This window comes from Saimiri boliviensis, chromosome 17 (assembly GCF_048565385.1).
Source record: "Saimiri boliviensis isolate mSaiBol1 chromosome 17, mSaiBol1.pri, whole genome shotgun sequence".
In the NCBI taxonomy this organism is placed as follows: Eukaryota; Metazoa; Chordata; class Mammalia; order Primates; family Cebidae; genus Saimiri; species Saimiri boliviensis.
The window spans coordinates 17,108,579-17,123,744 of NC_133465.1; the positions used below are offsets into that span (position 1 = coordinate 17,108,579).

The following is a 15,166-nucleotide window of genomic DNA, read 5'->3' on the forward strand; positions in this document are numbered from 1 at the left end:
AAGACTGATGCTTAATTGGTACAAAGTTTTATCTGGAGGGGATGAAAAATGTTGGAATAGGCTGGGAACAGTGGCTCATGCCTGTAATCCCAGCAATTTGGGAGTTTGAGGCGGGTGGATTACCTGAGGTCAGAAGTTCGAGACCAGCCTGGCCAACATGGTGCAACCCCATCTTTACTAAAAACACAAAAATTAGCTGAGTGTGATGGTGTGCACCTGTAATCCCAGCTACTTGGGAGGCTGAGGAGGGAGAATTGCTTGAACTCAGGGGGCAGAGGCTGCGGTGAGCCGCGATTGACCAGTGCACTCCAGCGTGGGTGACAAACTCCATCTCGGAAAAAAAAAAAAAAAAAAAGGAAAATGTTAGAATAAATAGTGGCGATGTATGTACAACACTGTGAAGGTGCTGGAAGCCACAGCCTTGTACCCTTTAAAGGGGCTAAAATGATGGATTTGACGTCAAGTGCATTCTCCCTTGATAATGATAAAAAAGAACAAGCTTCTGGGATGTAAGGGCCTCAGGACTCTCAGCAGCTGAAGATTCCTCAGTTGCCAGGGCTCCCCCGACCTCCTGCGGGGATGTGGTGACGGTAGACCCTGTGCCGGTCACTGGAGTATCGGGATGGTGGGAGGAGGGGGCAGATACTGTGTCGTGTGGTGGCAGAGCCACGAACCCAGCAGGGCACCCGACGCACAGAAGAGGGAGGAGCCGAGGAAGCCTTCACAGAGGCAGTGACGTCTCAGTACCGTCTGGAAGGAGGAGTAGAAGTTCACCAAGCAGACTGAGAGGTAGGGGGCTTGAGGACACCCAGGGAGGAGCTGGGGACAGCAGGAACGGGACACCCAGGGAGGAACCGGGGGCCGCAGGAACGGGACACCCAGGGAGGAACCGGGGGCCGCAGGAACGGGACACCCAGGGAGGAACCGGGGGCCTCAGGAACTGGACACCCAGGGAGGAACCGGGGGCCGCAGGAACGGGACACCCAGGGAGGAACCGGGGGCCGCAGGAACGGGACACCCAGGGAGGAACCGGGGGCTGCAGGAACTGAAGCTGGATAGCGCCAGGTCCCAGGGCCCCTGGTGCCAAACCCAAGGCCTTGCACTTGATCTCTGGAACAGTAAAGGCCATTGAAGGTAAGTTTTAAACAGGCGTGTCATGTTCAGGGTTAGGCTTTTAGGGTGTTCTGATATCCTGTTCTTGGTGGGTAGATTCAAAAGGATAAGCCTGGAGGCAGGGGCGCTCCGTGCTCACCTGTGCTCGGCGCCCGCGTCTGCATCGCTTCCATCACCTTCCAGCAGCCCTCCCGGCTGCCTTCACTTCCCTCCCACTCTGCCGCTCTGCCGGCTGAGCGCCGGGTTCTCCCATCCAGGTGCCCACTCGACCACTCCCCTGGAGGGCCTCAGGCTCGACAGTCCAACCTCCATCACCTCCCACCCAAACCCACCCTCTCCCAAGACTCGGTGGGCTTGGCTGGGACCCCAGGGGCTGCGGGGATGTCAGTCATTCCTACTGAATACCTGTCATGAGCCATGCTGGGTGGTGAAGTTTAATATTAAAAGGGCAGATTTGGCCGGTGCAGTGGCTCCTGCCTGTAATCCCAGCACTTCATTAGGCCGCTTGAGCCTAGGAGTTCGAGAACAGCCCGGGCAACATAATGAGACGCTACAGAAGGAGCAGAATTGCAAATAAAAAAAGAGAGAAAGAGACCCTGTCTCTACAAAGAAAACACAAAACTTTGCTGGCCGTGGTGGTGCATGCTTATAGTCCCAGCTATTCTGGAGGGGCTGAGGCGGGAGGATTACTTGAGCCCAGGAGGGTGAGACTGCAGTGAGCTGTGATTGTGCCACTGCACTCCAGCCTGGGCAACAGAGCCAGATCCTGCCTCAAAGAAAAGAAAAGAAAAGAAAGGGCTGGTACAGTGGCTCACGCCTGTAATCCCAGCACTTTGGGAAGCCAAGGATGGGCAAGTCACCTGATGTCAGGAGTTTGACACCAGCCTGGTCAACATGGTGAAACTCCGATTCTACTAAAAATACAAAAAATAGCTGGGCATGGTGGCGGGTGCCTATAAACCCAGCTACTCAGGAGGCTGAGGCAGGAGATTTGTTTGAACCCAGGAGGTGGAGGTTGCAGTCAGCTGAGATTGCATCATTGCACTCCAGCCTGGGTGATAGGGCAAGACTCTATCTCAAAAAAAAAAAAAAGAAGAAGAAACAAGTGATAATTCTCCTTTCCCCTCTCCTTTGCAGTTTGGTGTGTGTCCTTCAAAACACTGTGGCCATTCAGCCCCTTACATTATATGCAAGGAGGGGATAAGCGTAGATATATCTATATTCTGTATCTTGCTTTTTTCACTTACAAATGTATCATCCTTTCATGTCTGCCATTCTATAAAACCATCTCATCTTTTTTCTTTCTTTCTTTTTTTTTTTTTTTTTTTTTGAGACAGAGTCTCGCTCTGTCACCCAGGCTGGAGTGCAGTGGCGCTATTTTGGCTCACTGCAGCCTCTACCTCCTGGGTTCAAGAGATTCTTCTGCCTCAGCCTCCCATGTAGTTGGGACTACAGGCACACGCCACCATGCCTGACTAGTTTTTGTATTTTTAGTAGAGACAGGGTTTCACCAAATTGGCCAGGCTGGTCTTGAACTCCTGACCTTATGATCCGCCTGCCTTGATCTCCCAAAGTGCTGGGATTACAGGCGTGAGCTTCCACACCCAACCTTGTTTCTGGTTCTCATGAGTCTGAGGGACTTCTTCTACAGATTAAAGGGGTGTGGCAGAGATGACTTCTCAGCTAGGATGGTCTCCATCTTGGGGTGAGTGGAACAGGTGATCCCGCTGGGTTGGGTGGGGTGGGAATGTGGGTGTGACTGGGCTCTGGGTGGCACTTCGCCCCCGCAGATGTGACCCGGTTTGTTTGGTATTCCTCCCTCCGTGGCCTCCGCTGCCACCCTCCTCCTGTCCCCGTCCTTCAGGGCAGAACCAGCAAATCAGTCACTGCCCCTCAAGAGCACCTTCACTGGTGCTTTCTTTCCCTAGGATTTTTGTCTTTTTTCATTTTTTTTCCCCTTTAAACTCAGTGGCAAAAATCCCTAGGACTTTTGGTCCAACGGTGGCAGTTATCACTAAGTGGTTTATTTCCTTGAGACCAAGCCAAGGGTCTCAGAGCCGATGCTGCTGGTGGAACTCTTCTGTCTGAATGAGATAGATTGGATACGTTTGGATCCTTCCAGCTGCGTCCTTCTGATCAGTGCAAAGCAGACTTTTTTTTTTTTTTTTTTTTAATAACATTTTGAGCAATACCATCTGAGGCTGGCTGGCTGGAGGCATGGGGAGATGGCAGGCAGGCAGTGGAGCCTGGCTGAGGGTTTTCTCAGCAGTAACTTTCTTTTCCCCTTCCTTTGCCTGGTCCTGCGTGTGAGGGGATTAATTGTGGGGTTTTTTTTTTTTTTTTTTTTGTTTTTTTTAAGATGGAGTCTCCCTCTGTCACCCAGGCTGGATGACAGAACTGCCTCAGCCTTTCAAGTAGCTGGGATGGCAGGAGTGTGCCACCATATCTGGCTAATTTTTGTATTTTTAATAGAGATGGGGTTTTGCCATGTTGGCCAGGCTAGTCTCAAACTCCTGACCTCAGGGGATCCACCCACCTCAACCTCCCAAAGCCATGAACCTTCCAAAGGCGTGAGCCACCGCACCTGGCCGAGGAAATTAATTTTTACCTGCATCTCAGGGTTATCGAGTAACAGGCCGGCTGGGTTTATGGGCCAGCATGTTCCCGGTGGCAGCTGCTCACCCATTAACACTTCTGGAAGTGCTGTGTGTCTGGTTAAACTGTGAATGCTTTGCAAAGTCATGAGTCATGTCACTGAGCAGAGGTGAGACTGCCAGCAGCCCTGCTGTGTACACTGATAGAATGAGCGAGCGAGCTTCCCACCGATGGAATCCAAATGGAACTGTCACTGCGGTGGCGATGGTGGGGCCACTTCTGCATTGCGTCCTGCTCTACCCCTTCACTGGCTGTGTAATGGCAGATGGCCACTTCCTAGACTCGAATGAGACATTGCCTACTTGGTGTGGCTGCTGTGAGCGTGAAATGGGATCATGTGACAAACAGCCACGCATGGTCCTTGGTGTTTGACAGATCTTGGGTCCCTCTGTGGTCCCAGGCAGACCTTGGGGGTGGGACGCCGAACAGGTGGTCAAGTTGAGGGGCTTGGGACTGTTTCACTGGTCTGAAAAAGAGCAGAAACGTTGGCAGCAGGACTCTGTTGTCCAACATGGGGCTGTCTCTGAGCCTGGGCTGTCATGGCTGGAAGTGAGACATACGCAGGAGTCACCCTCCCAAGCCCTGCTCGGTCCACTCACAGACCAATGGCCAAGGGAGAACATGGCTGCCCTCCACAGCTGTGTCTTCAGTGGTGAGGCGTTCATCCCAATGCTCTATGCTTCTTATACAAATTAGATATAGGTGAAGCCACCCATGAAGCAACCCAGCCTTTCTGGGACTATTCAGGTTGCCTCTGGGTCCACTAAATGCAATTAATTTCCCCCAAGTCCCCTCCAAGTTCTAGGAGGAGGCTCCCTCCCCTCCTCCCCCCACTGACTTCTCCCAGCCTCCCTGACTCCTGTACTCTGCGATCTGCTCCCCACCACGGGGTGAGGAAGACGAGCTACACTGTGATGCAGCTGCCCTGCACGCAGCCACATTGTGGGCTGGAGATGCCACTGTCCTGCTCGGTTTAATGATCAATTAGTTCCCTGCCAGGAAGCCCTTTCTGACCTGGTTTGCCCCTCAGTCCCTCCGGCTCGGACCTGGTGCTTGCAGCAGGACAGCCATGGCCGCCAACGCCACCAGCGACCTCCACGCTCCCGGGACGCAGCTGAGCGTGTCTGACATCATCGTCATCACCGTGTATTTTGCTCTGAATGTGGCCGTGGGCATATGGGTAAGGGGAACTGTCAGGGCGGCCAACTGGGCTCTCAGGGTGGGTGCTTGTGGTGGGAACCCGGGTTCAGCGTGTCCCTGTGGTGTCAGCATTGGTCCCACTGTGGTCCTCCTCCCGGCCTGGGGTAGATTTGCTTGGAGACCTTGACCAAGCCCTTTCTTTCTTTGGGTAATGGCAAAGTGAGGAAGAGGAAGGTCTCTCTAACAAGTAACTGGACTTTTGCGCTGCTGCCCAGCTGGAGTCCCTGGGCTTGGCCCAGCAGCCTCCTGGTCCCAGTCTCCACGGTGTAAGTGTCTCCCGTCTGCCCGAGCAGTAGGCTCCCAGGGGTTCCCTGGCTGCATCTCAGAGCTTCTGGATCAGAATCTGGAGGCAGGGAGGACCCGGAGCTGGGGACCTTGATTTTTATTTTTTTTATTTTATTTTTATTTTTATTTATTTTATTTTATTTTATTTTTTTAAGAAAAAGAATAAAGAAGAGGAAGAAAGAGAAAGAGGAAGAGGGAGAGAGAATGGGGGTATTGCTTTATTGCCCGGGCTAGAATGCAGTCTAAATATGGGTATGCCTATAATTGTCCTTAATAATGGAGATATAAAAGAAAATGAGGGAAGAGAATAACAAACAAGGAGCCAACCAAGATTTCTTTTGAACTTCTAAGTTGATATGATGTGGTGCTGATAAGAGTGTATATTTTGTATATTTAAAGTGGAGAGTTCTATAAATGTTAATTACATTTACTCGTTCCAGATCTGAGTTTAAGTCCTGAATATCGTTGTTAATTTTCTGTCTCATTGATCTGTCTAATATTAATGTTGAAGTCTCCCACTATTATTATGTGGGAGTCTAAGTCTCTTTATAAGTCTTGTATGTCTGCGTATTCCTGTATTGGGTGCGTATATATTTAGGATCTTTAGCTCTTCTTGTTGTTGCATTGATCCTTTTATCATTATATAATGTCCTTCTTTGCTTCTTTTGATCTTTGTTGCTTAATTGTAACTTCTGCTTTTTATTTATTTATTTTAGCTCTCTGTTTGGTTGGTAAATCTTTCTCCATCCCTTGTTTGGAGTCTTTGTGTATCCTTGAATGTGAGATGGGTCTGGATGCAGCATACTGATGGGTTTTAGTTTTTTATTCAAATTGCCTGTCTTTGGATTGAGGGATTTAGTCAATTTAAATTTAGAATTAATAATAATATATGTGAGTTTAATACTGCCATTAGCTGGCTATTTTGTCCATTAGTTGATGTAAATTCTTCATTATATTGATGCTCTTTTTGATAATTTTTTTAGAAAGGCTGATACTGTTTGTTCCTTTCTATGTGTAGTGGTTCTTTCAGAAGCTCTTGTAAAGCAGGCCTGGTGGTGATGAAATCTCTGAGTGCTTGCTTATTCACAAAAAACTTTATTTTTCCTTCACTTGTGAAGCTTAGTTTGGCTGGATGTGAAATTCTGGGTTGAAAGTTCTTTTCTTTAAGGATGTTGAATATTGGCCCCCACTCTCTTCTGGCTTGTAGGGTTTCTGCTGAGAGATCTGCTGTAAGTCTGATAGGCTTCCCTTTGTGGGTAACCTGACCTTTCTCTCTGGCTGCCCTTAGTATTTTCTTCTTCATTTCAACCCTGGTGAATCTGACGATTACGTGCCTTGGAGTTGCTCTTCTTGAGGATTATCTCGGTGGTGTTCTCTGTATTACCTGGAGTTGTATATTATCCTGCCTTACTAGGCTGGGAAAATTTTTCTGAATAATGTCCTGAAGCGTATTTTCCAGCTTGGATTCATTCTCTTCGTCACATTCAGGTACACCTATCAAGCGTAGATTAGGTCTTTTCACATAGTCCCATATTTCTTGGAGACTTTGCTCGTTCCTTTTTATCCTTTTTTCTCTAATCTTGTCTTCTTGTTTTATTTCATTGAGTTGGTCTTCGGCCTCTGATATCCTTTCTTCTGCTTGATCAATTCGGCTGTTAAAACTTGTGCATACTTCACGAAGTTCTCCTATTGTGTTTTTCAGCTCCATCAATTCACTTATGTTCCTCTCTAAATTGTGTATTCTTGTTAACATTTCGTCAAATCTTTTTTCAAAGTTCTTAGTTACTTTAGATTGGGTTAAAACAAGTTCTTTTAATTCACAGAAGTTTCTCATTATCCACATTTTGAAGCCTGCTTCTGTAATTGGAACACACTCGTTCTCCATCAGGCCTTGTTCCGTTGCTGATGAGGAACTGGGATCCCCCGCTGAGGGAGAGGCGTTCTGATCTTGGGTATTCTCAGCCTTTTTTGGCCGTTTTCCTCCCTTCGTTATAAATTTATCCATCTGTGGTCTTCATATTTACCGTCTTTGTAATTGGGTTTCTGAGTGGACGTCCAACTTACTGATTCTCAGCGCCGAAATCTGAGCAACCCACTGCACCGACCAAATCAGCGGCGTTAAGATTGATGGTGCATTTCTGACTGCACCAAGAACCGTCGCTCCAAGGCGCCGGCAAAACCGCCTCGCCGGTCACAAGAGTCGCACTGGCGACCCGTGGGGCTCCTCCGCTGGGAATCTCCTGGTGCGTGAGCAACAAGAATTCATGTGAAGGTGTGGCGTCCTCTCCTTCTTTGCGCTTTCATTGGGAGCTACAATCCCGAGCTGCTAGTGATCAGCCATCTTGGATGGACCTTGATTTTTAACAAGTTCCCTGGGGATTCGTGTCCTGTGCCCTAGCCCTAGATCCTAAGCTGGTTCTTTCTCCCTTGATAAGACTGAGAAGTGAAAAGTGATCTGACCCCATGCACAGATTCCAGAGGCGACGGTGCCCCTGGGGACAGGCCGTCCTATGTGCAGATGGAGAAGCTGAGGCTGTGGCCCTGTGGTGAGGGGAGGGCTCTCCTTTGGTCGATCATGGAGGCCTTCTCGAGGGAAGGTGAACACAGCCTGGTCCAGGTCACTTGCTCCACGCTTAGCACTTGGGGAGGCTGGGCTATACTTCCTTGGCCCCAGAGGTCCCCAGGCCAGAGTCCCTGAGCGCTGACAATCTCCTGGGAAGAATGCGTGCCCCTTCTCATCTTCCATCACCCCTGGCCTAAGCCCAAAGGCCTGGCAAACAGGACACTGGTCACATCCCCTCAGCTTTCTGGGCCTTGGTGTTTTGATCTGTGACATGGAGACACCACCTACCTGGGGTGAGATCTCCTGTCAAGAGGCCCACCTGCATGGGACCAGGCCTTGCTGCCGCCATTAGTTCTATGGATGTAGCGGTGGTGGTGATGGTGGTGGCAGTGGTGATTATAATGGTAGCAGCCACAGTAGTTTACTTTTTTCTGTTTTTTTTTTGAGACGGAGTTTCGCTCTTGTGACCCAGGCTGGAGTGCAATGGCGCGATCTCGGCTCACCGCAACCTCCGCCTCCTGGGTTCAGGCAATTCTCCTGCCTCAGCCTCCTGAGTAGCTGGGATTACAGGCACACGCCACCATGCCCAGCTAATTTTTTGTATTTTTAGTAGAGATGGGGTTTCACCATGTCGACCAGGATGGTCTCGATCTCTCGACCTCGTGATCCACCCGCCTCGGCCTCCCAAAGTGCTGGGATTACAGGCTTGAGCCACCGCGCCCGGCCAGCCACAGTAGTTTAATTATTACAGGTTGAATTTCAAAAATCTGAAACCCAAAATCTGAAACATTTTGAACACCAGCATGATACTCCAAGGAAATGCTCACTGGAGCATCTCAGATTCAGGATTTTTGGATTGAGGATGCTCAACTGGCAGGTATTCTGCAAATATCCCCAGGTCTGAAAGAATCCGAAACCCAAAACGTTTCTGGTTCCAAGTATTTCGGATAAGGTCTCCTCAACCTGTATGTGAGTAAATATTAACTCACAAGTAACCCAGTGGTGGCTGCCAGTGAAGCTGACGTCTAGTCTTGGCTCTGCTCTGTGTACCTAAGTGAAGTCACTCAGCCTCTGTGGGCTTCGGTTTCTTCAAACACGCAATGCAGGTTTCTGTGCAGCCCGCGTCTCAGGGCTATTCCAAGGAGCAAGGGGCCAATGGAAGTGAAAGTCTGTTATAAACTGTAATGTGCTATATTCCTGTGAGAGTTGGTGGCTAGAATTCAGAGGAGGAGGCTCCCACATGGGACAGAACACGCAGTGGAGGGTTTCTGCATGAGAGGAGGTAAGAGCCAGACGAGCTCTGAAGAGGGAAAGAGGGGAGACAAAGCTGTCCTGGCCAGCACAGGGTGGGATTTAGTCGGAAGCGCACGTCTAAGAAAGATGCTCTGGGCCGGGGGTGGTGGCTCACACGTGTAATCCCAGCACTTTGAGAGGCCAAGGCTGGTGGATCACCTGGGGTCAGGAGTTTGAGACCAGCCTGGCCAACATGGTGAAACCCCATCTTTACTAAAACTACAAAAATTGACAAGGCGTGGTGGCGTGTGTGTGTAATCCCAGCTACTTGGGAGGCTGAGACAGGAGAATTGTTTGAGCCCGGGAGGTGGGGTTGCCGTGAGCTGAGATAGTGCCACTGCACTCCAGCTTGGACAATACTCTGTCTCAAAAGAAAAAGAAAAAAAGAAAAAGAAAGATGTTCTGGGCAGCTGAAGCCAGGCCCTTTGTAGCCCAGTAACTTGGGCCACCAGCCCTTGTTGCCCATGACCCACCTCTCCCAGCTCAGCCTTGCTGTTTGCAGGCCGATGCCCCGGGCAGTAGGGCTGTAGGAGTTCTGCCTTGTCCCTCCAAGCAGGCCAGGCTGGCCCAGCTGGGAGCAGCTGGCCAGAGAGCAGTGAGCACATCCAGAAACGATCAGAACCAGACAGGGAGGATGCTGGAGCTGCATCCCACAGGGTGAATCAGGCAGAGCAAGCCGGGCAGGTGCGTTAGACGGTAGGCCTGGGAGAGTCGAGGGGAGGGCCTTTTTTTTTTTTTTTTTTTTTTTTGAGACGGAGTTTCGCTCTTGTTACCCAGGCTGGAGTGCAATGGTGCGATCTCGGCTCACCGCAACCTCCGCCTCCTGGGCTCAGGCAATTCTCCTGCCTCAGCCTCCTGAGTAGCTGGGATTACAGGCATGCACCACCATGCCCAGCTACTTTTTTTGTGTTTTTAGTAGAGACGGGGTTTCACCATGTTGACCAGGGTGGTCTCGATCTCTCGACCTCGTGATCCACCCGCCTCGGCCTCCCAAAGTGCTGGGATTACAGGCTTGAGCCACCGCGCCCGGCAAGGGGAGGGCCTTTAAGGAAGAGATGTTCCTGGAGGAGGGCACTTTGAGCTGAGCCTTTGCGTTCATTAAGGTGCCTGTTAACAAGTGACAGAAAACCACTTCCAAATGAGCTCTAATACAGGAAATGAGGCCGGGTATGGTCGCTCAGGCCTGTAATCCCAGCACTTTGGGAGGCTGAGGTGGGTGGATCAGCTGAGGTCGAGAGTTGGAGACCAGCCTGGCCAACACGGAGAAACCCCGTCTCTACTAAAAATATAAAAATCAGCAGGGTGTCGTGGTACATGCCTGTAATCCCAGCCACTTGGAAGGCTGCAGGAGAATCGCTTGAACCCGGGAGGTGGAGGTTGAGGTTAGCCAAGATCACACCATTGCACTCCAGCCTGGGCAACAAGAGTGAAACTCTGTTTAAAAAAAAAAATACAGGAAATAAGCCAGGCACGGTGGCTCACGCCTGTAATCCCCACACTTTGGGAAGCTGAGGCAGGTGGATCACCTGAGGTCAGGCGTTCGAGACCAGCCTGGCCAATGTGGTGAAACCCCATCTCTACTAATACTACAAAAAATTAGCCAGGTGTGGTGGTGCACACCTCTAATCCCAGCATCTTGAGAGGCTGAGGCAGGAGAATCGCTTGAACCTGGGAGGTAGAGGTTGTAGTGAGCTGAGATGGTGCCATTGCACTTCAGCCTGGACAAGAGGGAAATTCCGTCTCCAAAGGAAAAAAAAAATGAACACAGGCAATGTAATTGTGTCCAGCAATAGAAAGGGCTTCAGGTACAGTATGATCCAGGGATTCACAGCATTATTTAGGATACAGCTACGCCTCACTGTGGTCCTCTCAGCTTCCATCCGTGTGTAGTCCTGTCCTAAGCCCAGTTCCTCGCATGTCCTGAGGTGAAATGACCAGCCCAGTGATTGAGGCTGAGTTAAAATCCAGGGTGTGTTTGGATTGCTAGATGGGTGTGTTTTCATCTCTGAGACCATCAGTTTCCTCACTGGTAACATGGCATCTGCTTCATAGAGAAGTTTTGAGGACTAAGAACTCCACACAGGTCAAGCAGTTGAAGCCAACTCTGGGATACGGGACCCTCAGGGAGCCTTAAGTGGGTATATGTGGCCCCTAGAAACTGCCAGCAGCCCCCAGAGCCCCACCTTTTTTGCTCACCCCCAAGGTGGCCAGAACACAATCCCAGCTGCGCTCTGACTGCACCCTCTTAAGTGAGTGGCTGTCCCTGAACCACAGCGAAGGAATGTGATAGACTCTGCAGCTTAGATGTCTTTGGGTCCCTGGAATCAGAGATTGTGTCAGGACCACACAGACCAATTTCTGGGAAAGGTGAGGCCCCTTTAGGAAGGGAAATGGACATAAGAAGGCAACTGGCAATGCCCAACAGGCTTGAAAGATGAGAAGGAAAAAGCACGGGCTGTAATCAGAGATGCTCTGGAGTTGTGCAGTGCACGGAGTACACATCTGAACATGGCCATCCCCTCCAAGACTGTGAACCTTCAGACTATGCTGCATTTAGCACAGCAAGATGACGGCACACAAAGAAAAGTGGTGGGAGCTGGAGCTGGAGAGAAACAGGCAGGAGCCACATCAGAAGTTCTGAAGCTGGGTGTGGTGTTGTTCATGTGGTTTCTGCTACTCAGGAGGCTGAGGCAGGGAGATCGCATGAGCCCAGGAGTTCAAGACCAGCCTGGACCACATAATGAGACCCTGTCTCAAAAATAATAATAATAATAATAATAATTAGGTAAATAAATCCATGAATGATGGGTCCATACAATTAAGTCTAATCATGTTGAGTATAGGGCAGGGCAATTAAAGTCGGGAAGAAAGAGACCTTCGTATTGGCGGATGTATTTTGTGATCCAGCCTTACGTATGTTCTGAAAAGAAATACAAAATCTATATCTAAATACCTGTCCTGTGCCCTTCTTTTCAAATTCTTCTGTTTTCTTTTCTTTTTCTTTTTCTTTTTTTTTTTGAGACAGAGTCTTGCTCTGCAGCCCAGGCTGGAGGGCAGTGGTGCCGTCTCAGCTCACTGCAGCCTAAACTTCCTGGGCTCAAGTGATCCTCCCACCTCAGCCTCTTGAGTAGCTGGGATTACAAGCATGCACCACCATGCCCAGCTAATTTTAAACTTTTTTCATTTTTAAAAGATTTGTGAATTTTATATTTTATGGCAAGAACTGCAATTATTTTTTTCATTTTTAAAATTTATTTATTTTAAATTTTATATTTTTAAAAAACTTTTTATAGAGACAGAGTCCCTCTATATTGCCCAGGCTGGTCCTGAATGCCTGGCTTCAAGCAACCCTCTTTCCTTGGCCTCCCAAAGCGTTGGGATTATAGGTATGAGCCACCACACCTGGCTGATTTTTTTTCTTTTTATTTATTTATTTATTTATAAAGACGAGGTTTCACCATGTTGGTCAGGCTGGTCTTGAACTCCCGACCTCAGGTGATCCACCCGCCTTGGCCTCCAAAGTGCTTGGATTACAGGCATGAGCCACCATGCCCGGCCACACCTGGCTGATTTAACCTCAATTTCTCCCAACCAAATAGCACTAAGGAGGGGCTTGAAAAATCCACATACTCATTGACCCTTACCAAACACTTACAAGATGCCAGGCAGCATTCTCAGCATGTTACACGTATTAGCTCATTAAAGCTCATAAAAGACCTGTGAGGGTTGGGAAGCCTAGGCAGGCAGATCACCTGAGGTCAGGAATTAGAGATCAGTCTGGCCAACACAGCTAAACCTGTCTCTACTAAAAACACAAAAAATTAGCCAGGTGTGGTGGCTTAGGCCTGTAATCCTAGCTACTCGAGAGGCTGAGGGAGGAGAATCGCTTGAACCCAGGAGGCGGAGGTTGCAGTGAGCTGAGATTCTGTCACTGCATTCCAGCCTGGGTGATGGCGTGAGTCTGTCTCAAAACACAAAACGAAGCAAAACTCATTGAGGCTGGTGGGCACGATGGCTCACACCTGTAATCCCAGCACTTTGGGAGGCTGAAGAGGACGGATCCCGAGGTCAGAAGATTGAGACCATCCTGGCTAACACAGTGAAACCCCTGTCTCTACTAAAAATACAAAAAATTAGCTGGGCGTAGGGGCATGCGCCTGTAATCCCAACTACTCGGGAGGCTGAGGCAGGAGAATTGCCCGAACCCAGGAGGCGGAGGTTGCGGTGAGCCGAGATCGCGCCACTGCACTCCAGCCTGGGCAACAGAGCGAGACTCCTTCTCAGAAAAAACAAAAAACAAACAAACAAACAAACCTCATGAGAGAAGAACTTCTTAGGACCACGTTACAGAGGAAGGAACCCAGGCGTATGCATTCAGTAACTTGCCTAAGGTAACACAGCCAGGAAGCAGAGAAGACAGGATTTTCCTCCAGACATGCCGATTGCAGATTTTTTGTTCATCTACCCGGAGGACAAAACTCTATCCTCCTCCTAAACAAAAGGCATGTGGGAATACATGGGTGAGGAACTGACTGCATCTGTTCTTTTTATAAAAATTGAGCCGGGCGCGGTGGCTCAAGCCTGTAATCCCAGCACTTTGGGAGGCCGAGGCGGGTGGATCACAAGGTCGAGAGATCGAGACCAACCTGGTCAACACGGTGAAACCCCGTCTCTACTAAAAATACAAAAAATTAGCTGGGCGTGGTGGCGCGTGCCTGTAATCCCAGCTACTCAGGAGGCTGAGGCAGGAGAATTGCCTGAACCCAGGAGGCGGAGGTTGCGGTGAGCCGATATTGCGCCATTGCACTCCAGCCTGGGTAACAAGAGGGAAACTCCGTCTCAAAAAAAAAAAAAAAAAAAAAAAAAAATGAGATAAAATTTACATACTATACAACTCACCATTTTAACCATTTTAAAGTGCACTTCAGGGCCTCTTGTACATTTGCGGTGCTGTGCAACCATTACCTGTAGCTAGCTCTGAAACATTTTCATCACTCCAAATGGATGCCTGTCCCCATCGGCAGTCTGGCGCTGCTCTTCCTGCTCCCCAGCCCCTGGCAACCACTCATCTGCTTCCTAGCTCTATCCATTTGCCTGTTCTGGACATTTCATATAAACAGAATCATACAAGTCGTCGCCTTTGGCGTTTGTCTCTGTTCATGAAGCATCATACTGTCAAGGTCCATCCAAGCTGGACATGCCTCAGAACTTCATTCCCAAGATACTCATTATTTTTTTTTGTGACAGGATTTCACTCTGTTGCCCAGGCTGGAGTGCAGTGGCACAATCACTGCTCACCACAGCGTCCACCTCCTGGGCTCAATCGATTCTCCCACCTCAGTCTCCTAAGTAGCTGGGACCACAGGCGTGTGCCACCACACCCTGCAAATTTTTGTCTTTTTTGTAGACATGGGGGTCTCACTATGTTGCCCAGGCTGGTCTTGAACTCCTAGGCTCAAGTGACCCGCTTGCCTCAGCCTCCCAAAGTGCTGGGATTACAGGCATGGGCTACTGCACCCAGCAGAACTCCATTTGTTTTGAAGACGGAATAATATTTCCTTAAATAGGCTATACCCCATTTTGTTTATTCATCAGTCAATAGGAACGTGAGTTGTTTTCCCTTTTGGCTATTATGAAAGATGCTGCTATGAATACATTCCTGTACCGGTTTTTGAGTGGATGTGCGTTCTCAGTTCTTTTGGATATATACCTAGGAGTGGAACTTCTGAGTCACATGGTGATTCTGTGCTTAACCTTTTGAGGAGCTGCTACGCCGTTTCTGCAGCAGCAGCCGCGTTCTGCATTCCCACCAGCAGTGCACGGCTTCCGACTCGTGCCTCTTCTCTCTGTCCTTGCAGTCCTCTTGTCGGGCCAGCAGGAACACGGTGAATGGATACTTCTTGGCAGGCCGGGACATGACATGGTGGCCGGTGAGTGTGCCCTGACTTCTCACACCCCCTCCTTTGTCCGTGAGGCTGTGTCTTACACCCAGGTTGGCTGGCACCTGCATCTCTGAGCCAGTCCTATTCAATGGAAAAGGCCAGAGGCTGGCAGGAG

General features: G+C 49.5%; 1 protein-coding gene across 9 annotated transcripts in view; it reads left to right on the top strand.

The window, feature by feature from the left end:
- Window positions 1–4,187: 4,187 nt before the first annotated feature.
- SLC5A10 (solute carrier family 5 member 10) overlaps window positions 4,188–15,166 on the top strand; it is a 74,619-nt gene continuing 63,640 nt past the window's right edge. Inside the window, exons 1-2 of one of the 9 annotated variants that reach the window (XM_074388258.1) lie at window positions 4,188–4,948; window positions 14,968–15,039. In XM_074388258.1, coding sequence (XP_074244359.1) covers window positions 4,838–4,948; window positions 14,968–15,039 — 183 coding nt within the window. In that variant the 5' untranslated portion in view covers window positions 4,188–4,837. The other 8 variants (XM_074388257.1, XM_074388261.1, XM_074388262.1 and 5 more) reach the window with 8 other exon arrangements.